This window comes from Pediculus humanus, genomic scaffold (assembly GCF_000006295.1).
Source record: "Pediculus humanus corporis 1103172108282 genomic scaffold, whole genome shotgun sequence".
Taxonomy (NCBI): Eukaryota; Metazoa; Arthropoda; class Insecta; order Psocodea; family Pediculidae; genus Pediculus; species Pediculus humanus.
In genome coordinates, this window is record NW_002987851.1 from 287,193 (window position 1) to 313,027 (window position 25,835).

Here is a 25,835-nt window from a genome sequence, read left to right on the forward strand (position 1 = left end):
TAATAATTAAACGTAATTATTATTATTATTATTATTTATTTTCTATAGTAGATTTATAGCTAGCTATAATAATATAGACGAACCGATAAAAAAAATTACGTAGGTTTTTTTTAATTTCGAAAACGTTTTAAAAAATGGTGGCGGAGGAGTGGATGGTGAGGGGTAGAAGGGAAAAGAAGAAATTTTTTTTTTGTTTTGCCAAAAAATCGATTTGATATCAATTATGAAAAAAAAAAATATTTATTGGAATCGATCGATATTCGTTTATTAAATGATTTTATCGATTATTTTAAATGGGAAAATTTTTAATATCGAGTGAAAGAGAGAGAGAGAGAGAGAGAGAGAGTGAGAGTGTAGTGAGAGTGAGAGAAAAGAAGAAAAAGAAAATTTATTTTTTTCCTGTTTGTTTTCTTCGCGTGCAAATAATTGATTATATATAAAAAAAAATTTTGAAAAATTATTTTTGATGGCATAAATTTAAAATTTGGCATCAATTTTATTTTTTTGGCACGTCAAAAAAAATTAATCTTTTTAACTTAACAACTTTCATTATTATTATTATTATTATTATTATTATTATTATTATTATTATTATTATTATTATTATTATTATCATTATTTTTGTGTCGAGTTTGTGTGTGTGTGTCTGTTCGTTCTTTTCTAAAAACTTTCATCGATTTTATTAATTTAAGTAAATAAATAAATAAAAAATTTTTTTTTTGTTTTTTCATCTTAACGTCGTCTTTTTTGTTTCCCTTTGTCGACTCCGCCCCCCGCCCCCCGGGCGCCGCCGCCGCCTTTTTAAACTTTTTTTTTTTTTTCGATAAGCCCTTTGACAACGTCAAAAAAGTGACGCTTTGACAACAGCTTTCGCGATGCAAACTTTTAATTTTTTAATTCTTTTTTCCCCTCCTCTCTTTCTCCACCCCCTCTCTTTGTCTCTTTTTTCTTTCTCTTTTCATTCGTTATAAAAAAAAAAAAAAAAAAACGAATAAAAAAAAAAAATTGAAAGAAATTTGACATGATGAAACGACTTCAAAATTTTCGACAACAATAACCAAAAAAAAAAAAATTCTTTTAAACTTATCATCATCATCATCATCATCACCATCATTATTATTATTATTATTACCATCATTACTGGGTACCCATATATTATCGTCGAAATTTTTTTTTTTTTTAATACCCGCACCTGCATCCAACAATTTGTAAATTTAACAATAAAAAAAAAAAAAATTTGGCATTACTTTCATACGTTTCACAATAAATACAACTTTATTATTATCATTATTATTATTTTGTTAATAACGTTAAATTATAGCGAATGAAATTACTATATTTTTATAGATGTCATCGTTTGTTTCGATTTAATTAAAAAAAAAAAAAAAATTTGAAGAAAGTAGTCAAAAATGGTAAAATAAAATAATATTTTTTACGATGACAATAAATATATAAAAAAAGGAAAAAGTGAGAAAAGGGGGGAAGGGGAGGAGGGAGAGAGGGAGGGAAAAGAAAAACAAACGGCAACAAAAAAAAATTTATAGCAGACGAAAAAGAAAAAAATAATAATGATTACAATCGTAGGGGAACGGGAGAGAAAGAAAGAAAAAAAAAAAAAGAGAAAGTATATATATGTGTATCTTTGTCTTACCCGTGTGTACTGGATCCGTTGTAAATTTCGAAGCTGCTGGAATCATAATAACTCCAGCAGAAAGCTGTAATCCGTGACACAATATGTGAACCATAACGGAACACGTAACGATAACGTATCCCCAATTATTTTCCGGATAGTAGTGTCTCGTTAAAGTCGTCACTTTTCTTTTATCTAAATTTAAATTTCTTAACGCGCTGTTTTCTTTATCTTCCGGTGAATTATCATCATTATTATTATCATTTCCGTCTTTGAGTTGAATAACCGGAGTCGGAAGTGAAAACTTTTTAAACGTTCCACGAAGTTTTTCATCTGTTTTTTCGTGTCCCAAACTATAACTCCTTATAAACCTGTAAGAACTACGTCTTCCCGTATTATAATTATTATCGCTACGATAGTAACGTCTCGCGATTCCTCCCGACGTCGACGTCACGCATTTCTCATCGAATTCCGTTATTTTCGTATCGTTTGACGCGATCGATTCTCCACAATCCGACGCCGCTTTTGATTTTTTATCGATTTTTTTATTTTTAAAAAAAAAACGATTTTTTTCTCCCGTTCCGCGACGGTCAACGTCGTCGTGACGAATTTTCCTCTGTGACCTTTTGTTATTTTTTTTACGTAGCAAATCAATTTGGTAGGCCGTTAAAAAATGTTTTTCCCTTTCCGATTCACTCCGGACGACATTTTTCTTATCATCGTACCTCTTATCAGGTTTATCAAATTTATAATTTGATTTTTTACGTATAATTTCTTTTCCGCGACATATTTTACATTTGCGATTGTAATAAGAATTCGTATTTTCAACGTCCACAATAACTCTTATGTTTTTATTATTATTATTATTATGGTTGGACGCGTTCGAACTTTCCAAAAAGGCCCCGATATCATTTTTTTTATTAAAGGCACAATCATCGTTGATCCGAGACGGAATTATTTTACGATTCGTACATTCTACGGACGGTACCGACACAATATATCCGCCATCTTTTTCCTCATCATCCGATACGGAATCTAAAACTTGATAATGATCCACGAATGTTATTTGTTTGGATTCGTCACATCCGTGAGAATTCGAAATCGAATCTTGGCGGGGTTCTAGTGTTACGAATATATCCGGTTTTATAAAAACCGGAACTCGTTCGTCGGTTTCAATAACTATATCCGGTTTTCCTACGGCGCACGATTCGTTTTCGTTTCTCCTCGTGATGATCGCATTATTATTATTATTATTATTATATTTTTCAAATGACGGATGTACTTTTGCATATATGATCCCTCTTGGATCTAACGTTATAACTGATTGTATGGGCCAACTTCTGCTCCTATTTAACATATTAAACGTTAGTTTTGCTATTTTTTATGTTTTTTAGCGATTAACCGACGAAAAAATCATCATCATTATTATTATTATTATCATTATTATTTACACACGCGGCACGATTTTTTTTTCTTTTTTCTAGATTTCATTATCCGGTATTAACGTTTTTACCTGAAAGCAAAAAAAAAAAAAAATTATACGATATCAACGGTAATTATTGTCATTATCACCTTCTACCCCACACTTTTTTACACGTGTTTTTTACACGCGTGACTTTTCCATTATCGAAAATACTTTTTTCTCTTTCTTACAAGGAAAAGTTTAAACGAAAACACACACACACAGAGTGGATGAATATGTTTAATTAAATTGAAATTATTACTATTTCCAAATTATTTACATACGTCGGAACCATTTTGTTTAACTTTTTTATTTTTTTATTTTCGGTTTCCGTTCGTTCGAGTTTTTCGAGTTCGAGATTTTTTTTTTCTTTGAATTTAAGATATTCGATTAATAAAATATTACCAAGCGTTATTGTGAAAAGTTTTTAAATTTCGAAATTTTTCCGTTAGTTTTAAGGGAGTTTTAAAGTATTTATTTAAATTTTACGAAAAGAAAAATTCGTGATGATGCCGACGCTACGGATTTTACCCGCCACTTCCGCCGACTCTTCGCGAGATTCATTAAAGGCTAAAAAATGCGAAAGAAAAAAAAATAAAAAAAGTTTTCCGTTAATTTTTCGTTTACCTTTTCCGAATTATCACTTTTTCTCCTCTCTCTCTCTCCCCCCCCTTTTACTTCACCCATCTCTCTCTCTCTCTCTTTCATATTTTAAAATTTAAATCACCGCACGAATATAATATTTTTTTTTTTAGAAAAAAGGAAAAATTTTTGCTGAAAAACTTTATAATTCCAAACGTTGAATTTGAAAATTTTTTATTTTTTTTTATTTCTTTCTCTCTCTCTCTTTCTCTCTTTTTCTTTATTTTCTTATCTCTCTTTTTTCATGCACAAAAAATACATAAAAGTGAAACGAAAAAAAAAAAAAAAATTTCAGGTTAATTTTAGAAAATTTTTGTTATTTGTTGTTGTACCCTTTCCAAATGTGATTTTTCATTGACGCTTAATTAATTAATCCCCCAAGTTAAATGACCAAAAAAAAAAATAATAATAATAATAATAAAACCTTTTTGTTAAGGTTTATAAAATGATAATGATGATGATGATAATAATACTAACACGAAATTATTCGAATGAACCGGTTTTCAAAGGGTAATAAAAAAAAAAAGAAAAAAAATTACACAAGTTAATCACTTTAAAAAATCCTTTTTTTAGCATGGAAAATTAACGGTTTCGAAAATAAAATTCACGTGATGACCTTTGAACTCTTTCTCTCCCTCTCTCTCTCTCTCTCTTTATTTATATTCGTTTATTTGCAAAAAATGTTTTAAAATAACTGTAAACATTTCTTTTTTTTTGATTTTACATTTGTTTGACTTTTAACTTCTTGTTTTATTTTATTTTATTTATTTACTTTTGTTTTTTGGAATCATTAAAAAAGAAAAATGAGGAAAATGGAGAATAAAAAACAAAAAGAAAAAAAAAATTTTTCAGGAAAATTTAAAAAAAAATATTTATACATATTTTCAAAATAATTAAAATAAAAATTTCCTTTTGACTCTTATCATCATTATTATTATTATGTAAATTTAATGGAGTAAATTTTCGTCCGCCATCGACGTTGGAAAAGACGGGAAAAAAAGGAAAATTTTTTAAACTCGAATTATTAAACAATGACGTCATTTTATCATTTTATTTTACTTTTTTTTGGAGAAAAATAAAAAAGAAAATTTCCAGCGTTTTAAAAATTATAATTGATGGGGGGAGGAGAGGAAATGGGAAAAAATTTAATCCGTCATAATAATAATAATAATAATTGGAAATTTACGCGGAAAAAGAAAAAAATGAAAATTTTTTTTTTAAACTGGAGAAAACTGGAATGAAAAGAAAACTTTTCAATTTTTTTAAAATTTATTTACGGGCGTTTAAAAAAAAAAATCATCCTACGTATAAATTATTTATTTTTCTAAAAAGGAAAAAATTTGATTTTATTTTTTTATTTTTTTCTAGTTCCACGATAAAAATTTTTTCCAGCAAAAAAAAAATAGTATTATTGATGTACTATTAGATAACTTATATATATTTAAATTTTCATTTTTATTTATTTTTTTTGTCGTTTTGTAAAAAAGTAATATTTTTATTTTGTTATTATTATCATCATCTCGTCATCTAAATTTAGGTACGAATCGAAAAAGAGGAGGAGGAGGAAAAATTTTGCAAATATTTTTAAATCGGTACATATTATCGATAAAAATGAAGTGAGGGTGAAAAGAGTGGAGGGAGGAGGGAAAAAAAATAAAAATTTTAAATCGCAATCTGGAAAGTAAATAAAAAAAAAAAACGGGGATAGCAAACTTCGTAAAAAAAAAAAAAAAAAACTAAATAATTTAATAAAGATTACGTAATAAAAACGTTTATGATTTCGAATTATTATTATTATTATTATTTTTATTATTATTATTATTATTATTTTTATTATTATTATTATTATTATTATTATTATTATTATTATTTTTTTTTTTTTTTTTTTTTTTATAGAAACGAACAGTAACGGTGATGCAATAATATTAACGTTAATAAATAAACAATCTGGAAAAATCTGGAGAAAAAAAAAGTGATCGAGATGAGAGCATAAACTTTTTTACGAAGTTGAAAAAAAAAAAAGAAAAAAACGTTCGAAAGAATTATTAAACAAAATGGCCGACGTTTTTTTTTTATTATTTAACATAAAAAATAATAATAATAATAAAAATTGGAAGCAAATGTTGAATGATTCTATTTCGAAAAATGGCGCGTTTTGAAATTAAAAAAAAAAAAAAAAAAAAATTTCAATCGTGAGAAAAAATATTGAAAGATTTCCCCTCCTCTCTTCTCCTCTTCCTCCCATTTCCCTCCTTTTCCCTCCCCTCTCTTTTCTCTCCTCGCCCCCTCTTTCTTTCTCTCTTTCTCGTGGAAAATTTTGAAATTTTAATTCGGAATAATTTCTCGATAATAAAAAAAAATAATATGTAAAATATGTTTTTTGTTTTTATTAATTTTTTTTCGGTTGTCGCGATTGATTGATTGATTGAATGGATTGAATGAATGAATGAATGGATTGAATGATTGATTAAATGAATGAATGATGTTTTGATGAAAAATTACACGTGAATGAGAGGGAAAGACTTTTATAGCGAAATATAAAATCTTTATAAAAAGGCAATTATAATGATTTCTTTTTTTATTTTTATTAATTTAACGTATTTGCATGTGCGTAGGTATGCGTGAGTGTTGGTGCTCGTACCGGAAACGAAAATGAAATTAAAACCTTTGTAAAAATAAACACACACGCAAATTTCTATAATTACATTTAATTCATTTATAAAAAGAGGTTTTCCCAAAATTTGAAGAAAAAGATTTTTCTTTTTTTGAAAATATTTGAAAACGCGAACGAGTGGGGGGAAGAAGGCGTGTAGCAGGAAGGGGGGATGGGGGGACGGAAATAAAATAAAAATAAATTTAATTAGTTTTTTTTTTCTGTTAACAAAAAAAAAAAGCAACGGAAAATTTATTTTTTCAAGCGTGAGAAAAAATTTTTTTTTTTTTTTTTTTTTTTTAAGTCAGAATCAAAAAATCGTTTGAAAGGAAAAAAAATAATATAGGTTAAGGGAAAAAGTATGTAGAAGGGAGGGTACGGTAGAAAAAAGAAATGGTGAAAGGGGATGAAAAGTAAATAGGAAACGAGGAAAAAAAGAATCAGAAGGAATAAAAGAGGAAAAAAAGGCACAAATGAATTTGTTTTTTTTTATTTTAACTTTCAAATAAAAATTTTTTCTTTTTTTTCCTACACTTTTCTTTTCTTTTTTTTTTTTTTTGTCTTTTGCCACGATAAAACCTTAAAAAGAAAAAAATGAAAGAAAAAATTTTTTTTTCTTTTCGTTACGTTTTAAATCTGATTTTTTTTTTGACAAATATCAAATTTTTTTTGTTGTAAGACAAGGGAGAAAAAAAAATATATTTTTTAAAATAATTATTTTTTATCTCTATCTCTCTCTATCTTTTTTTTCCTCTTTTATTTTCCCTCTCCCTCTCTCTCTGTCTCTCTCTTCCTAAATCTCTTTCGTTTCACCTTTTTTTCATTTTCTAATCCGAATACAAATAATAAATTTCAATAAAAAAAAAGGGAAAAGGTGACAACAATAATAATTATCATGATAATCGGCGAAATCATAGATAAAATAAAAAGCAGAAGAAATTTTATTTTATTTTTTTTATTAATAAATCATTCATCAAAACCCTTTTTGCGACATAAATCAAACGAATAAATTTTTATTAAAAAAAAAAAAAATGTAAATAATTCAACGTCGTCGGGTTATAATAAATAATTTTCAAAATCGCAAATCATTTTTTCATTACAAATTTTTTCCCCCCCTTCTCCCCCATTTTCACTCCCCTTTTCCCACCCCTTCGGACCTCCCTTGTACACATGACATTTTACAATTTCAACGACGTGACGATTTCCGTTCTCCTGCGGAAAAATTCAACGCAACAGGATTTTGTTAATTTTTTTTATGTATTTTTAACTTTTTCCCATTACAAAAAAAAAATTAAAAACGTCACGAAAAGTTTGTACCCGTTGTTTGTTTGTTTGTTCGCTTGTTTGTTTTTGTTTGTTTTTGTTATTAAACTTTCGTAAATATTATCATCATCATCATAATCGGCGTTGTCGTTACACGAATCATAACAAAACGTCACCGCGTTAATTTTTAACTCTCGCTAACTAAAAACTCTTACAACTTTGTGCGTGCGTGCGTGTGTGCGAGTGTGTGTCAAGGTCAAGTGGGGGTCAAGGTAGGGTCAAGGTCACTCAAAAAGTTCGAAACTCGAATGGCAAAAAAAAAAAATTACTTTTTTTTTCTGTTTAATTATTATTTTTACGGCAAACGCGCGTTTTATTACCTTATAAAATAATAATAATAATAATAATAATAATAATAATAATAATAATAATAATAATAATAATAATAGTAATAATAATGATAATAATAATAATAATAATAAACGTTATAGTTTTGCCAAAACAATTTATTATACCTGCCAAAAAAAAAAAATTACAACATTTTTGACGTGACGTCATTTGTTTATAGTTAGTGAGTAGTGTTTATAGGTGTGGGTGGTAATTGTTTAAAGTACTCGAACGAGTATCCACAGTACAAATTTTACTTTTTTTTTTTTTTTTAATATCGTTTTAGCTTAATTTGAAAAAAAAAAAAAATTTCAACCGGAAATAAATAATAATAATAATAATTTCTTAAAACTTCTTTTTATATTAAAAAAAAAAATTTTTTTTATTTATTTTTTTAGTTTTTTTTTTTTTTTTTTTTAAGGAAACCGATCGCCATTTTGTTTTTCTTTTATGTAACTTCTTGACAGATTTCTTTTTTTCTTTTTCCTCCTTCATCTTTTCTCTCTTTCATTTTTTTTCTTTTTTTCCTTTCGATTTGTTGATGTTGTTGTTGTTGTTTTTGACTTTTTACGATTTTTCCTAATAAATTAAATTCTCGATTTTTTTTCTTTTTTTTCTCTCCCCCTGCCCCCCCACCGTCTGTCTCACTCACTCTCTCTCTCTCTCTCTCTCTCTCTCTCACTTTTTTTTGATGAATGATCTCTCACGATCGGCAAAACTTTTTTTTTTTTTTTTTTTTGTTCCTGTCGTGTATATTTTAACAACAGAAATTTTTCTTTTAAATCCATTAATTATTAATAAATTTTTATTTTTTTTAATTAAAATGACTCGTTTCCTTTTCCGGTTGTTTCTTTTTTTATTCGCGTATTTGTTTCATATCGTAATTTATTACTTTAAATTACTCGGTAATATTTTTTTCCTCCAGACGAATTACCACTACCGTTTTTTCTCCAGACCGTTAAAATTGATTTTTCCAAAAAAAAAAAAAAAAAAAAGGAATTCGAAATAATAGTTCGCTGTTCCTTTTTGTAATTATTACCGTAATCATTATTAATGACGAATAATAATAATAATATTAAAGTAAACAGTACATTAATTTTTGTTTTCGTTTAGCAAAAAATTTTTTCGAATAAAAGATTACGATGCGTGAAAATTATGAATCGTTAGAATGATAATAATCACGTTAACGTGAAAAAATAGAGTTTTAAAAAAATTATTCCAGCTCCAGCAGAATCTTTTTATTATTATTATTATTATTAATTTCACAAAAAAAAAATTTTCATTCAATTAATAATTATCACGATTCGTTTTTTTTTCCTCCCACTAAAAAAATTAATTCAAATTCAAAGCGAATATTATTATTATTATTATTATTTTTAAAAAAAATTATTTTTCTTTTAAAATTTTTCGTGCGTGTCTTTAGAAAATAATAATAAAAAAAATTTCCCGCCAAAAAAAAAGAAAATATTTAAAAAGAATAAAAAAAAACGAGAAATCGTTGGTTCGTTGGTTCGTTCGTTCGGTTCTTGAATGAAAATGAACGATGAGTGTGAGAGAGAGAGAGTGAGTGAGAGGGAAACGGGCGTTAATTTTTTTTTTTTATTTATTTCTTATCATTGACAGGAAAATATTTTTTCCTGTTGTGTTTCTGTAAAATGTTTTGTAACAACAGCAATCGAATAAAAAAAACAGGAAAACACGGTAGTATCGGAAAATTATTTTAACATCACCACTTACCGATATATAAATTTTTTTTTTTTTCCTTTAAACAATTTGTCGAATTGTTTATCAATTTGTTTGTTTGTTTATCTGTTTGTTTTGTTTGTTTGTTTCTGACTCGATCGTAATATATTTCTTGAATTATATAAGTTCACTCGATATAAAAAAAAAAATATTAAATTATTTTTTTAAACGTAACAACTCGCGAATTTTTACCGTCAAAATTTTTTTTTTTTTATTACGTCGATTTATTCACGTTCCCGCTCCCCCGCCTCCCACCCCTCCCCCTCCCTTCGTAAATTGTAAAAACAAAACGTAAATTCTCGAAACATTTAAAAAAAAAAAAACACAATCCGCCAAATTTTTGTTTGTAATTTTTTTTTTATTCGTAACGATTGATAAAAAAATTTAAAAAAACTTTACAAATTAAAAAACCGAAAACATAAAAAAACACAACAAAAACAACAACAACAACCACAACAACAAAACAAAAACATAAAATTAAACTTGTCCGTATTAAATGTCGATCACAACTGTCAGATTTCTTTTTTTTTTCTCTCTCTCTCTTTCTCTCTCGTTACTTATTCTTTGGAAAACTCACGTGGAAATATTTGAACTTCATTGCGCAACTCTTCAAACTCATTTTAAACAAAACTATTTGCACGGGTGGAAGATGTGGGGGGGAGTGGAGCGGGGGAAAACGGTTTTTTTAAAATTTACGACCGGTAATATTTATAAGAACAAAACCGGTAAACAAATCGTTTACGAGGGGAAAAAAAAACCGGCAACAAAAAATGAATTTTTTTTTTTTTTTTAACGTGCGAAGAAGAAAAAAATTTTTTGCTTACGTCATCATCGTCATCATCACACATTCTACTGGAGAATTTTTTTCGCAATAGAAATTTCTAGTAACCGCCGCCGCGGGCGTTCATCCAACGTACGAAAAAAAAAAAAAAAAAACGTGATTAGGTTTTATTTTATTCTTGAATAACTTTAACAACCACGAATCCATCTTTACGAACTTGAAGGTTTGGACGTGCGTGACTTAATTATTAATTTTAATGTTTCTTTTTTTTCCTTTTAAAAAAATGTATTTCCCTATTGTAAAAACTCGTGAAATCAATTTCTTCTTATGATTATTTTTTTAAAACCTTTTCTTTTTTCAATGCATTGAATTTTTTTTCGTATCGTTTTCGTACCAATCGAAATTGATGTTGTCTGTCGACGATTGTTCTGATAATTTGTCGACGGTGCTGTTTCTTTTTCTAACGGGTTTTTTAGAACCGTGAAATTTTGCGACAAATTTTAATTCTTGCATTAGTTCTGTAGCAAACGAAACCTGAACGGGGAAAAAAAAATAATAAATGATCGAATGGTCTAGAAAAGGAAGTTGAATGTATTGTTGTGTTTCACCTTTTCTTTTTTTGCCGTCATGCTGACGTTCCATATAAGTTCTGCTATTGTAACAAAACAAGCCATGAAAACCCCGCAAACTAAAACGACGAAAACACCTCCGACATTATCCAAATCTAATTCGCTTGCTTCTCCACCGCCTTCGTCATCCTGAAGAAACAATCGCGGAAAATCATTTCCATTTGTTTAGTTTTTTTTTTTTTTTTTTGTAAGTAAAACTGTACACTTTACCTCGCATGCTCCGCCACCTCTTTTTTCTTTCCACCATTTTCTTTTCATTTGAGCGAGTCTTCCGGTTTCTTGTAATTGTAGTACGGCCGTGCTCAATGCATTTCTATACGTGGAATCTATGACGTTGTAGAAAAAGAAAATAATAATAATACAATTAAATGCCGAATCGTGAGGAGTTTTCTAAAGAAAAAAAAAATTACTTTTTCGCATTGCTATGCCGTATCCTTTGCTATCCAACAATCCACCGATTTGCGTTATGTCGCAATTTCTTTCAGCCAAATATTCAATTGATGTGGATTCCATGAGATACGCATAATTTTCATTTAAAACTCTTTGAAGTCCTTCGTTGTTGGATGATGTAAAAACGTCAGGATTCGATTGCATGTATTTCCACATTTTCTTATACGTTGCGTAATTCGAATCCTTAAAAAATTTATTTATTTATTTATCGGAGCGTTTTAAAAAACGAACGAGAGATTAGGGGTTCGTACCTGAAAAAACGATGCCGTCGATCCTCCTTTTTTAGCACCGTATTTAATTACTTTTTGATTAGCAAGTTCTTCGACGTTTCTAAAAGGTGAAGTTGTTGATTCGATAGTTAAAAAAGCAGCCAAATTAGCCGTGTAAGAAGATACCATGATGAGGGTAAAAAACCACCAAATTCCTGCGACCATTCTCGTCGACACTGAACTATTGAAAAAAAAATTTTTGGTAAAAAAAAAAAAAAAATTTCTTTCTGACGTATGGGAACTTACATGGGAGCAACATCCGAACCCTGTTGCATCAAAGACCCGATGGTAAACCATAAAGAATTTTTTAAACTGAATTGATTTTCTAATTCGTCGGGTTCTTCGATGCACGGATAAGGATTGTTCCATTCGTAAGGACTCAATCTCGCCATTGCGAAAAAAGTGAGTGACACTCCTAAATAAGCAGCCAACATGTACATCCAAACTTCGTTTGAAAAAGGTGATAAAAATGAAAATAAACTCGGAGGTTGTGCCGTAGGTTTTTTATATAAAATTGTTATTCCCAAAGTCATAAACGGCATCGTAAAATCAACAGCTCCTTCTCTATCGTGTGTGATTGTCAAATCTGTTATTGCAAGATCAGCTCTCTAAAAAAAAAATTTCAAAATATCTTATTCCGCTCGAAATGGAAGAAGCGAAAATCCCACCACAACTTGCACCTCTTCCATAATTTCTTTCATCATTCCGCTCCATTTTTTAGTTTTTTTATTAAGGGATCCATTATCATTATCGTATTGTACAGTAAAAGTGTAATTAAAACCCAACATCAAAGACAATTCGTGTATCAAATCCACTCCGAAACCTTCGAAACGATCATTTCCAGATAATTGCCTGCTATCTTCTTTCAACATGGCGTAGGGCGGACTCATAGCTATTATAACGATAAAAGTCTTATTGACAAGAGAATCTTCGTCAACTTCTTTCGAAAATGATGAATAAGATCTGGTCAAGTTAAGTCCTTGAGTCGTGTTCCAAACGCCCACTTGAGTCAAACCGTTTGTTGTTAATTCGTTTAAATGTAAAGTAAAATCCATTCTAAGACCTTCTTCTCTGTGAATTTTTACCAGGCCCGTCATTCCTTTGATTTCGGTCTAAAAACAAACGATTTTCATTTCTTATTCCTAATATAATCGCGTTGCAATATAAGAAAACCATAGAGAAAATTATATGCGTAATGAAACTCACGTGCTTCATATAATTATTTAAAGAACTACCGAGAACCCAAGTATTTTTCGAATTACAATCTTGAGGAATCATGGTTATATTTTGAGCGTAATGTAATTCTCTCGTTGCTTTAGCAAAAAGCCAAACTGCATCATTCATCAAAGCAGCATCCAAACGTACGGTAGATGGTGTCACTTGTAAAACTCTTTCGTTTTTCGCTTCTCTTCCCGTCCATGCTTTAACCGTATCTATAACTAATGGATTTTGCGGATCTATCATGCTGAAACCGGTTATGTTCGTGCCGCCATATTGAAGAAATTCCAAATCAATCGTGTGTAAATCCTGAAACGATACTTTTGTCAATAACCTCCCCTCCTCAAACAAAAATTTTTGTTTACTTTACCAAATTTGTTATGATGAAACTATATTCTGCAACCATGAGACCGACTTGCTGTGCTTGTTTCAATACTTCCGGTAAAACGTCGATGGGACAATCTAATATAATATTATTCGAACCGGAATTTTTAATTTCTCTAAGGGTGTCACGATAATTTTCACCATCAATCAATTGTTTAACGCTTATTATGTATTCTTTCGAATCTGAGAGTTTGAGGAGTTCGCTAAATTGTATGAGTTCCAATTCAGACTGAAATGGTGAATCACGTGATTAGAAAATTTATTAAAACTAGAGTAGAGAGAGAGAGACAAAGGAAGACAAAACGTTATGCGTTTGTCGTTACATCACTGTCAACGTGATTTAATATTTTTTTTTATTGCTTACTTACTTACTTGATACACAATTGTAAAAATTTTCCATTTCCACGCTTTTACAATATCGACCAAAGCTCGTGACAGTGACGAAGGATGCGGATAAATGTTTAAAGATCTCAATTTATTTTTCTGATACGGATTCCATTTAATTTCGACTTGTGGAATTTCTTTGGCGTCGCAAATAGATTGAACGTGTACGGATGTTTCCGGTGAATTCGGTCCGAATATTCCTGCCACGCCGATCGAAAGAAGATCGCAAACAATTTGAGATACTTGAAAACTATTGTGTTCGGGTACTTTTCTAGGTTCGGCGACTAACCTTTTACTTAAAACTCCTCTGCTACTGTGTTCGACGGCATTTATAAATGCTAATTCTTGTACGTTGTCTCTAACGTGAAACAAACCACCTAACAAAAAAAATTTTTAAACACCGTCGCCATATTGTTTTTTTTTCTAAATTCTATTTGTTTAAATAAAAATAAATAAATAAACATACCCAAACGTATAGTTCTGTCGGTGACTGCGAAAGATGATAAATACAACAGTAAAAATAAAATTCGCGGCATCCTTATTATCATCATTATCATCAATTTAAAATTAATTAAAATTCAAAGTTCGGAATAAGAAAAAACACAAAACAAAATTCGCAACATTTTAATACATTTTTAAACGTCACAAATTGAAAAAAAAAACAACCGACCACGAACCATAAAAAAAAAATTTTGTAACGAATTTTTAAAACCGACGTACAAAACGAACTAAATGTTTTTTAAAAAAAAAAGAAATAATAATAATAATTTAATTTAAAATTAAATTTTTTTTTTTTTTCGAAATTATTTTGCTGTTGTGTGCGGTGTGTGTGTGTGTGTTTATTTTTAGATTTGTCGAAATTAAAAATCTTGGCATAAAAACATTTTTTTTTTTAAATTTATTACGTTTGGCTCTTTTAACAAACAACAACAACAACAACACAGTAGAAGGAATTTTGCCATAAAATCGATCAATTTCACTTTATTAAAAATTCGTAACATTTGATCTTTTTTTTTTTAATTTTAAACAAAACAAATAAATAAAATTTATTTTTTAAAACATCTGGACAGATGAAAAAGAAGAAGAAGAAGAAGAAGCAGAAGACAAAAAAAATAAATAAATAATCGATTTTAATTAATTAATAATTAATAATTAATCATAAAACTCGAATCAATTCAAAATTTTCCGTATTTAAATTCATTTTTATTTTTATTAAATGAATCATTTTTTTCATATGCGAAACGTGAGTAAGTGAATCTTTTTATATTACGATTATTAACACAAATAAATAAAAATTCGAATTTTTTTTTTTTTGTTGTTTTTTTTTCTTCCGATTTTTTTTTTTTTTTGTTTTTCTTCAAAGTTTTTTAGGTAATAATTACGGGTAATAAAACGTAATATTTATCAATGAATGACAATTAATTACGGTAATTTTTTACACGTTAATTATTTCGGGAAAAAATTAAAACTTTCTTAAAAAAAAAAAACTTTCCCATATTTATTATCGGTAATTTTTTTTTTATTACTCACCTGACCTGTAAATTTTATTACGTAATAAGTCGATCGAAAAACATGTAATAATAATAACTGAATGAATGAATGAATTTAAACGTAAAAAAAAAAAAATTAATAAATAAATTGAGAAAGAAAAAAAAAAGAAAAAAAAATTTTTTTTATTGATTAAAATTAAGTACAAAAAATTATTATTATTATTATTAATTACATAATATTTATATTTATATTGAAAACATTCCGTTTATTAATCATACATATTATTATTATTATTATTATTATTATTATTAATACTTAAAACGACATAATAAATAAATAAGTGAATGAATGAATGGATTTTTATCGAATATTTTCAAGTGAAACCATTTTGCGAATACGACGACATTTTAACTATCGTCGACTCCTTTTGTTGTTGTCTCGATGACGTAGACGAACCTTTGTTGTTGTTTTTGTTGTTTCCTTTGATTTTTTTACCATTTCGTATTTTATAAGATGACTGAAAAACAAAATTATTATTATTATTATTGTTAAGGCGGAGAATTATTATTACTCCGAAGGCGGAGTTATTAAAATAATTTTAAAAAAAATTAAATATAATTAATGATAATTGTAAAAAAAAAAAAAAAGATTCGTTTGTTTGATTGATTGATTGATCGATCGATTGTTGTTGTTGTTACCCACGGTGTTTTTTTTTTTTTTTTTTGATTGTTCAAAAGGCGTGAAATTGTTCATTTATTTAATCTTTAAGACATTTTAGAGCGAAAAAAAAAAAAAATTGAGAAAACGAAAATTGAGAACGAAAATTAAAAAAAAAAGAATTTTTTAACCGGAAACGGTGATTTTCGATTTATTTCTGTCGAAATTGTTGAGTAATAAATTTTTTTTTTTGTAAGTTGTCGTTCGTACAAAAACAGGATGTGACGAATCAAGTTGTAGAGTAATAAAACACGTAATTAAAATTTTTTATATAATTATTAAATTAATTTTTTTTTTTTTGAAATGGGGTTTTTTTTAAATTATTACGTAATATATAATAAAAAGTAATTTTTTTTTTAATGATTTAAATTCTCATGCGTGTGTCAACTCCGTGTTAGAGTTCATTATCATTATTATTATTATTTTTTTTTTTTTTTTCTTTTTTTTTCTTATTATTATTAAGGAAAAAATGACGTAAGAAAGTCAAAAAAAAATGTTTTTGACCCCGAAATTTAATGAAATAATTTTTTTTTTCAAAAAAATTACGGTTGTTACGATAAAAATGATGATGATGATGATGATGATAATGATGATGATAATGATGATGATCTCACTCGACTAATTTTGGTAAAATTTCGAGTATTGTTCATGCTTAGCAAAATTGCAAAAAAAAAAAAAAAATTAATATTATTTTTTTTTTTTGTTGATTATGTTTTGTTGTTGCGAAGCGGATGAACATCGGTGTTTGTTTGTTTGATTAAGTTTTCATTTACTAGCCTTTCTCGCTAGACATTCCGCCGAGAGACTTGGGCTAAGTGTCTTGCAGAATCTTGCTCACCCTTTCCTCGACGGCAACTTTCCTGGATTTCCAAACGAATTCGCAAACTGCTATGACGCAAGCAACACCCATTCCGCCCATTAAAACGACAAAAACACCGCCGACGTTTGCCAAACCCAATTCGTTAGCGGCACTACTAGATTTCGATGTGTCGTCCTGTTCGTTTAAAAAAAAAAAAAGGTGAAAAGGTTATTTAAAATTTTCAAAATATTCCAAAAATGATTGTTTGGAAAAAAAAAAAATTAAAATGATCTACTCACACGTCTACTCACCCTGCAGGAACCTCCTTCTCTTTTTTCTTTCCACCATCTTGTTTTTAATATGTGTAATTTTCCTTCTTCTTGAAGTTTAAGTATGGCACCACTTATTGCCGTCCTGTACGGAGAATCTAAAAATTTATAAAGTTTAAAAAGTATACGTCGACGCCATATTGAAAAAAAAATTTTTTTTTGTCTTATTACTTACTCGGCGGCATTGCAATTCCATAACCTTTAGAATCTAACAAACCCCCGACTTGTGTCAATTCGCAATTTGTTTCAATAACGTATTCGATGGATGTTGATTCCATAAGAAAAGCATAACTTCCTTTTCCTTTCAAAACTCTATCAACCCCTTCTTTATTCGATGACGTAAAAACGGTAGATTTTGCAGAATCCATAAAGGACCACATTCTTTGATACGTTGAAAAATTTGAATCCTAATTAAACGTAATAATTATGTCAATCAAAAACGAAAGAGTATAAAAAAATCGATAAATCAATAATAAATCGATATTAACCCTGAAAAATGATGCCGTCGAACCGCCTCTCAGCGCGCCATATTTTATTTTAGTTTGTTTAGCTAAATCTTCGGCGCTTTCGATCGGCGAATCCATTCTTTCAACTGTAAGAAAAGCGGCTAAATTCGCAGTATACGATGAGATCATGATGAGCGTGAAAAACCACCACATTCCGGCAACCATTCTCGTGGAAACGGCTCTAAAAGAAAAAAAAATGGCAAAAAAAAATTAATGGAAGCAGAAAGTTTTGCGTGCAATTTTTAACTTTATTTTACAACGCAAAGGATTTAAAAGCGGTTTGAAAAAAACCCTTCCCCCCACTTCTCGGACGGATTAAAAAGGAAAAAAAACTTACTTGGGTGTTATATCGGAACCTTGCTGCATTAGTGATCCGACAGTGAACCACAAAGAATTCATAAGACTGAATTGATTTTCTAAAACGTCGGGTTCTTCGTTACAAGGATGCGGATTATCCCATTCGTATGGGCTGAACCTGTATTGTAAAAAGCATGCAATCAAGTAGATAAAAAATTTATTAAAATGTACATACTTGGGAAGGACGTTGCAACTTTGACGCATGAGAGAACCGAAGACAAACCATAAAGAGTTGTTGATTGTAAACCAATTTTCCAATTTTTTCAAATGATGAGGGTTGCAGGGATGAGGATTGTGCCACTCGTAAGGACTTAACCTGCAACCCCCCCAAAAAATCAATAAAAGTTTTTTTTTATTAATAATATCGAACAAAAAATTAACAAAAAAACAAAAACCGTCGTCCATTATCATTATTATTTACCCAAAAAATTTTATATGTTAATTCATCGCAGAAAAAGAAGAAGAAGAACAAAAGGAAAAGAAGAAAATTTATTAATATTACCTAGCGAGTATAAATAAAAGTACGGAAACTCCGAGATAAGCTGTTGCCATATAAATCCAAACGTCTAATGATAACGGTGATAAGAAGGAAAATAAATTCGGCGGTTGTTTTATCGGTTTCCGGTAAAGTATGCTTATTCCGAGATTCATAAACGGCATCGTAAAATCAACGGCTTGTTCTCTATCGTATGTTATCGTTAAATCCGCAATTGCCAAATCGGCTTTTTGATCGAGTAATTCTTTCATCATTCCATCCCATTCTTTTGTTTCCCTATTAAAGGATCCGTACCTTCCATCAGGTACGAGTTTGAATGTGTAATTAAAACCTAATATTTTAGATATTTCGTAAATTAAATCCACGCTGTAACCTTCGAATTGATCGTTTCCGGTTAGTCTTTCGCTTGAATTTTTTCTCATGCAATACGGAGAACTCTGAAACGGAAAAAAAAATTTTTTTTTCTTTTTTTTTTTATGGATTAACGCAAAAGGATTTTTTTAATTGTAGCAAATCGTACCAAAATGGTGGTGACGAGAAATGTTTTATTATGTAAACTTTCGACGATTTGCGTGTAAACTTCTCCGTATGTTCTCGTTAAATTAACACCTTCCGTCGAATTCCAGGTTCCTATTTTTCTCAAACCTTCTCTTCCCAATTCTATAATATCTAATGAAAAACTCGAACGGAAGCCTTGATTGTCAAATTTAATAACTCCCGTTAATCCTTGCATTTCTACCTGGATTTAAAAATATTATTATTATTATTATTATTTGGGTTTTTAAAATAAAATAACGAAATCGGCGCGTGTGTTGGTACGTAAAAATATTTATAAGAGTGACCTTTTTTCCTTCCTCTTTCCCCTCCCCACTCCCCTCTTCCGTTTCCGTTTACGAAATAAATTACGTCCGCAAGGTTGGAAAAAAAAAAAGAAAGGAAGGAAGGAAGGAAGGAAAAAGTTTTTTGTGTTGTGCAAAAAAAGTTTCGGATCCGACGATTGGAAAACTTTTTTTTTTGTATTTTTTTATTTTTTTTTTGCTGTTGCTGTAATTTAATTAATCGTTTAAAAAAAAAAGGAAAAAATTCTTTTTTAAAGTTTATTTTATGCGGTTGGTAATACTGTTAAATAATTTCACCGTAACGCAATTAAATTTGGAAAAAAAAAAAAAGTGGCGACACGAATGAAAGAAAGCAAAAAAAACTTTTTTTTTATTACCACCGCGTTAAATCTTTCTACGATTTCGTTCTGTGATAATTTTTTTTTACATAGTTAAAAAAAAAATTTAATTTTTCCCAAGTTGGCAACAAAACCGGTTAATTTTCAAATTTGCTAAAAAAAAAAAATTTTTTTTTTTTGTAAATAGACGCTTGAGAAAAGTTTATAATTAAAACGATTTTGTGCATGTAATCACGGTTGAGAGTAGTAGTTGACAAAGAAAAGTTTTTAATTGTAGCAAATTTTTTTAATACTCCAAAAACTTTTTTAATAGCAAAGGATAGCAAAACGGGTTTTATTTTTAAGAAAAAAAAACGTATGTAAAAACCTCGAGAAAACAAACGAGCAAACGAACAAACACTTACGATTTTCATGTAATTAATAAGGGAGTAACCATGTGGCCACGTGTCGACAGCATCACAACTCAAAGGTTTTATATCTATCCTTTGAGATGAATCTAAATCGTGAAGTGCTTTTGCAAAAAGATGAACGGCATCGTACATAAGTGAAGTTTCCGTCTGAAAATAATAAAAAGAACAAAAAATAAAATAATGATGATGATAATAATAGGAAAAACAAAAAAAGGAAAAGGAAAAAAGGAAAAAAATTATTACACTCGAAACGAAACCTTTCCAAGTTAAAAGGACAAAAAAAAAAGGGAAAAACCATTTTTGTGGCTTTTTTTTCCTCCTTTTTTCTTTTTTAAAATGAATCCAATGATGTAAAATCACCGACAAAACAAAGCATTTTTCCTTTTTTTTTCCTTTTTTCCTTGGAGCTAATTTTTTTTTTGCTTTAATTTAAATATTATTAAATTTTTAACTTACCTTTATTAAAGTCAAATTATTCTATTCGAACCATCGGGAAAAAAATTTTTTTTATTATTCGTCAGGCAGGATGAGAAGCACCAACAGCACGCCAACAGTGTCAGCAGAAGCGTACCGAAAAAAAATAAAAATAAAAATGAAAATGAGGGGAGTGAGGGGGGTAAAAAAAAAAAAACAAATTATTTTTTTTTTTTTTCGCTTTTATTCTTTAATTACTATTCATATATCAATTTTGCTATTGTTTATTTTTTTAAAAATCCGCAAAACGACTTTTACTTATTATCATTATTATTATTTAAAACGACTTTTTATATTATTATTATTATCATCTGTCACCGACATTAATGAAATTTATTTTTATTTTTTTTGCATCTGAATAATTATTAAGAAATGGATTTTTCTCTCTCTTCCTTTCTCTATTTTTTTATAGAAAAAATATTTTTGCTACGGTACAAAAAATAAAAATAAAAAAATAAGCAAAAAAAAAAAAGCTTAAATCGTTGTAGCAAAAAAAGGAGATTTTTTTGTTAAATGAAGATATATGTTAGATTTTTTTGCGTATGAAAACAATAAAATTGCTACCCGAAAGGGTAAAAAAAAAAAAAAAAAAAAAAAAAATGACACGAGAATTCAAGCGTTAAATTTATTACGTCGAAAGAAAAAAAAATTTTTTTTTTTTTTATTTTTTTTATGTACCGCAGCAAATAAATAACTATTTAGAAAGGTAAAGAGCACTCCGGAGAAATGTATCGTGAAAGGGATTTTTTTTTGTTTTATATTCACCTTGTTCGACGTGGTTCCAGAAGATGAAGATTCCAATTTCCTTCCGTATCGTGATTCGTTATTTGCCCAATCGTTAACGACTTTTTGTAATTCCGGCCTTTCCGGATCGACGAGTCTAAAAGCCGTTATATTCGTGCCGCCATATTTAAATTCATCCAATTCTATTGTGTGTAAATCTAATGACGTCACAAGATAACTATGATAATCGCTCATCATTCCTATTTGTTGTGCTTGTTTTAATACGTGATAAATTTTTTCTATCGAACAGTCTAATACGATATGAGATTCTGCTGAATTTTTAATTTGTTTTAAAAGAGGCCTGGAAAAAAAAAACAATTCGAATATTAAATTTTTTTTTTTTTTGGAAATTTAAACCGTTTCGAAATTCGGAATAAGATGGGGAGGGAAAGGGGAGGGAAAAGAGGGGGGAAAGGGAAAATTATAATAACAACAACATTAAATTTTTGTGATGCATTATATTTAAAAAAATTCGCTTATTTTTTCATTTTTATAACTTTTTGTATATAATCTTAACGTGACTTTACATTTTTTTGTTTTCTTTTGAATTTTACCCTCGCCCTCCACGCTGCCCCCTCCTCCCGAAAAAAAAATGAAATTAAAAAAAATAACTTTTACGCGACGCCAAAAAAAAAAAAAATGTCAAAAAAGACAATAAAATGAAATTTAAAAAAAAAATATATATATATAAAAAGAAAATTCGATAAAAATGAAAAAAAGGAAAAAAGAAAAAAGTAAAAGGAAAATATAGAAACGACATAAAGTGGAATCGACGTGGTTATTATTATTATTATTTTTTGAAATTTTCTTTTCCGCGTAAAAAAAAAAAAAAAAATTGATTTATAGGATGTTTTGTACATTTTTTTTTTTTTTTTGGTAAAAAACGATTTTCTTATTATTATTATTATTATTATTATTATCACATCTCTCATGGAAAAATACATGATTGAATTGAAAAAAAATATTCGAATGATAACACGATTATAGTAGAAGGGGAAGGGGAGGTGAGAGAGAGAGAGAGAGGGGGGGGAGGGTAGGGATAAATAAAAAGAGTTTTGACCTTTTTTAAAAATGACAAAAAAAAAAAAAAATAAGGATTTAGCTAAAAGCAAAGTTCTTGTCCGAGGTCAGAAGCATTAACCTTTTTTTTTTTTACAACGTCATCAAACAGACTTAAAAATCCTTTTAAACCTTTTCTTAAGTTTCCTTTTTTTTTAAAAAAAAAAAAAAAGGAAAAATTTATTTTAAATTAAATTACGTAATTAAAAACATTTTTTTTTTTTATACCTTTCCATTAATAAATCTTATTAACACTTTTCCTAACCGTAAAAGGTAAAAAAAAACAAAAACTTTATTCTGATTGGTTGACACTTTTCTTATATTGACCAATGAGAGATTTTCTTTTTTACGTAATTAATTTTAATTGGATTAAATTTTTCTTAAATGTTTTCCGATATATATTCTTATAAATGCGATGTTGTTATGCTCATTATAAATTAAAAAAAACGCTATAAAATTTTTATAGTCGAAATTAATTAACTATATTCGACTATAAAAATATAAAAAAATTTTTTTTTCTCTCTATCTTCCACATCCGCCGGAAACGAAATAATAATAATAATAATAAGATAATAAAAATCGAAGAGAAATAAAAAATAAATAATTTTTTTTTTTCCAAAACATTTTATAGTTGTTTTTGTTTTGTTTTTTTTTTTTTTTCGTTTTTTTATGTTGGTAAAATATTTTTATAGTTTATTTAATACTAGTGGATAATATAGCGCTATAATGTGTGGTAAATAGTAAAAAAGCAAAAAAAAAAAAATTTTTTTGCGTTTTGAAAAAAAAAATTTTAATTAAATTTTTTTTATGAGATGATGTTGATTATTATTATTATTATTATTATTATTATTATTATTATTATTATTATTATTATTATTATTCTTTCGAATGTTTTTTTTTTTGACGTTGTCCAGCCTGCCTCGGTACATTTAATAAATTGAGAGTTATGAAAATATTAATGATAATAATGATAAGTATTAAAAATAATCGAGAACGATTAAAAATTTCGTAGATTTTATATGGTATATAAATTAACCGGAAGCCATGACGGGAAAATTGTTCCCAATAGTCTCCAAGGCAACCCAATGGATTATTTTGTTGAAATTAAAAAAAAAAAAAAATTTTCTAGAAAATTTTATTAAAAAAAAAAAAAAGAAAACTCTTTTCAAAGAATTTGGGTTTTCCAATTTCTCAAAAAAAAAAAAAATTTATTAATTATTTTAGCGACAACGTGAATAAGTTACTAAAATCATTTTATAGCGGAAAATTTTAACGTAATTTAATTATAAGCTCGCTATTACTATCGTAAAGTTTTCATAACAAAAGCGTTTTACTACATTTTATGAAAACTAAGAGGAGGTGGGGAGGGGAGGAGAATTGAGTGGAATCCGGAGGAGAAGAGAGAGAGGGGAAGGGAGTATAAAAAAAAAAAAACTAAAAATTTTATTTTATTTTAGTGTGTGCGTATACATTGACAAAGGAAAAAAATTATCATTATTATCAAAGCGCGCGCACGGGCTTTTTTCTTAATAATAATAATGATAATTCTTTTTTTTTTGACTACTTCCGTTTCCGTTTACCAATATTTTTTAATGTTTCTTTTCATTTCGACGATAGATTTTTTTTTTTTTCGAGTAAATTTTCTTTTCTTATAATAAACTTTATCATTATTATTATTTTCTTTTCTTATTAAATTTTTTTTTCAATGATTTGTGTGCGTGTGCGTGCGTGCGTGAGTGCGCGTGTTGTGTTCGTTTCCGTTCCAGTTCTTTAAAAGACTTAATTTTATATCAAATATATAATTTTTTTTTTTTTCACTTGGTTAATCTTTTTTCGCTTCATTTATTTACTACCATATATATTCAGATCGAATTTTTTTTTTACTATTAATATATATTTCTAGAAATTTTTATTTATATTAAAATTTTTTTTTTTCATTTTGTTATTAATAAATAAATAAATAGAGGAACGTTTCGTATGATGTTAACAAAAAAATAATAATAATAATAATAATAGTAATTTTGTATTTATTATTAGAAATGAATATATTAAATGATCACAACGGTGGAAAAAAGAAAAAAAAATTATTATTTATCCTCCAATGATTTTTAACAATAATAATAATAATAATGATGATGATGAGAAGGATGATGATGAAGATGATGATGAAGATGATGATGATGATGATATCAGTTTGAAAATAATTTGATGAATATTAATAATAAATTTTTTTTCTTAAAAATAAAAAATATTTAAGATAATAATAAAATTCGTGTTTACGAAAATAAATTGTTGTGAGATAACGTCAACAAACAAACAAACAAAAATATTTCTTACGAAATATATTAATATAAACGTTAATAAATTTATTAATAAATAATATTACGTATGTAAATAAAAACTTTATTTATTTATTTATAAATAAATTAAAGTAAAAAATTTTTCAACTTATTAATTAATTAATAATTTTTTTTTTATTAAGAGTTGATTAACAACCGAATAATTAATGTTTGTTTGTTAATTAATTTCTCTTAAATTATTAATTTATTTATATATATATAAATTAAACGACTTGAATGAATGTTTATGACAGTGACAAAATAATAATAATAATAATAATAATAATTTTCTACTGTTGTAATTAAATTTAACGGGAAAATAAATGGTATTATCCGATTAAAAAAAAATTAAAAATTAATATCGCGTGTTGTTGAATAATTACGCGTTTACACGCACGCACGCACAAACAAACAAACGAACAAACAAACGTATAAATCACGTTTATAATTTATTTATACGTTTGTTACGTTTGAAAATCTCTATTACGATATATATGACCGATAAAAGGGATAAAGGATTAAAAATATAAACATTAACTTAGAAACTTTCAGGGAATAAATTTCCCTGAAATAAACTAATAATAATAATGATAATAGTAAAAAAAAATAACCTAATCATATATTTAAGATTTAAAAAAAAACGTGTCATTAGAAAATTTGAATCTCGTTGATATCGTTGACGAAAGTTTTTTTGTTTTGTTTTACATTAAAACTCCGATTAGTTAATTGACTTATCGCGTAAATAAGCTTAACGTAAAGTTTTAAAGCTTTTTATAAAAAATTGTTTTTCAAAACTTTTGACTCTTGTTTTTCTCTCTTTTAGATTTCCGGTCTCGATTTTTTTTCCTTAATGAAAATTTATAAATTTTATGTAAATTTCATCTTCCTTCCTTCTCCTTTCTTCTTTCTTTCCCCCCCCCCCCGCGTTCGATCTGAAACGTCGATATTAGTCATTTATCCGTGGTGTGATAATAATGATGGTGATAAAGACGAAAAAAAAAAA

The 25,835-nt window shown here is 27.8% G+C and overlaps 3 protein-coding genes across 3 annotated transcripts; all 3 read right to left on the reverse strand.

Annotated features, from left to right (window-relative positions):
• Window positions 1–965: 965 nt before the first annotated feature.
• Window positions 966–2,987, reverse strand: Phum_PHUM518030 (uncharacterized protein; the record flags this gene model as incomplete). Its single annotated transcript, XM_002431223.1, has 2 exons — window positions 966–1,033; window positions 1,652–2,987. The coding sequence occupies 2 exons, from the start codon at window positions 2,985–2,987 to the stop codon at window positions 966–968; spliced, it is 1,404 nt and encodes a 467-aa protein (XP_002431268.1).
• A 7,931-nt stretch (window positions 2,988–10,918) lies between these two features.
• On the reverse strand, window positions 10,919–14,431 carry Phum_PHUM518040 (glutamate receptor, ionotropic kainate 2 precursor, putative; the record flags this gene model as incomplete). Its single annotated transcript, XM_002431224.1, has 11 exons — window positions 10,919–11,095; window positions 11,170–11,319; window positions 11,401–11,516; window positions 11,601–11,823; window positions 11,892–12,090; window positions 12,156–12,517; window positions 12,590–13,021; window positions 13,116–13,436; window positions 13,498–13,740; window positions 13,884–14,272; window positions 14,362–14,431. 11 exons carry the CDS (start codon window positions 14,429–14,431, stop codon window positions 10,919–10,921), a joined length of 2,682 nt encoding a protein of 893 aa, XP_002431269.1.
• Window positions 14,432–16,914: 2,483 nt separating this feature from the next.
• Window positions 16,915–21,891, reverse strand: Phum_PHUM518050 (glutamate receptor, ionotropic kainate 2 precursor, putative; the record flags this gene model as incomplete). The annotated part of the gene is made up of 10 exons (XM_002431225.1): window positions 16,915–17,097; window positions 17,214–17,329; window positions 17,407–17,638; window positions 17,720–17,918; window positions 18,075–18,212; window positions 18,597–19,027; window positions 19,111–19,329; window positions 20,172–20,324; window positions 21,417–21,735; window positions 21,872–21,891. The coding sequence occupies 10 exons, from the start codon at window positions 21,889–21,891 to the stop codon at window positions 16,915–16,917; spliced, it is 2,010 nt and encodes a 669-aa protein (XP_002431270.1).
• Between the last annotated feature and the right edge of the window lie 3,944 nt (window positions 21,892–25,835).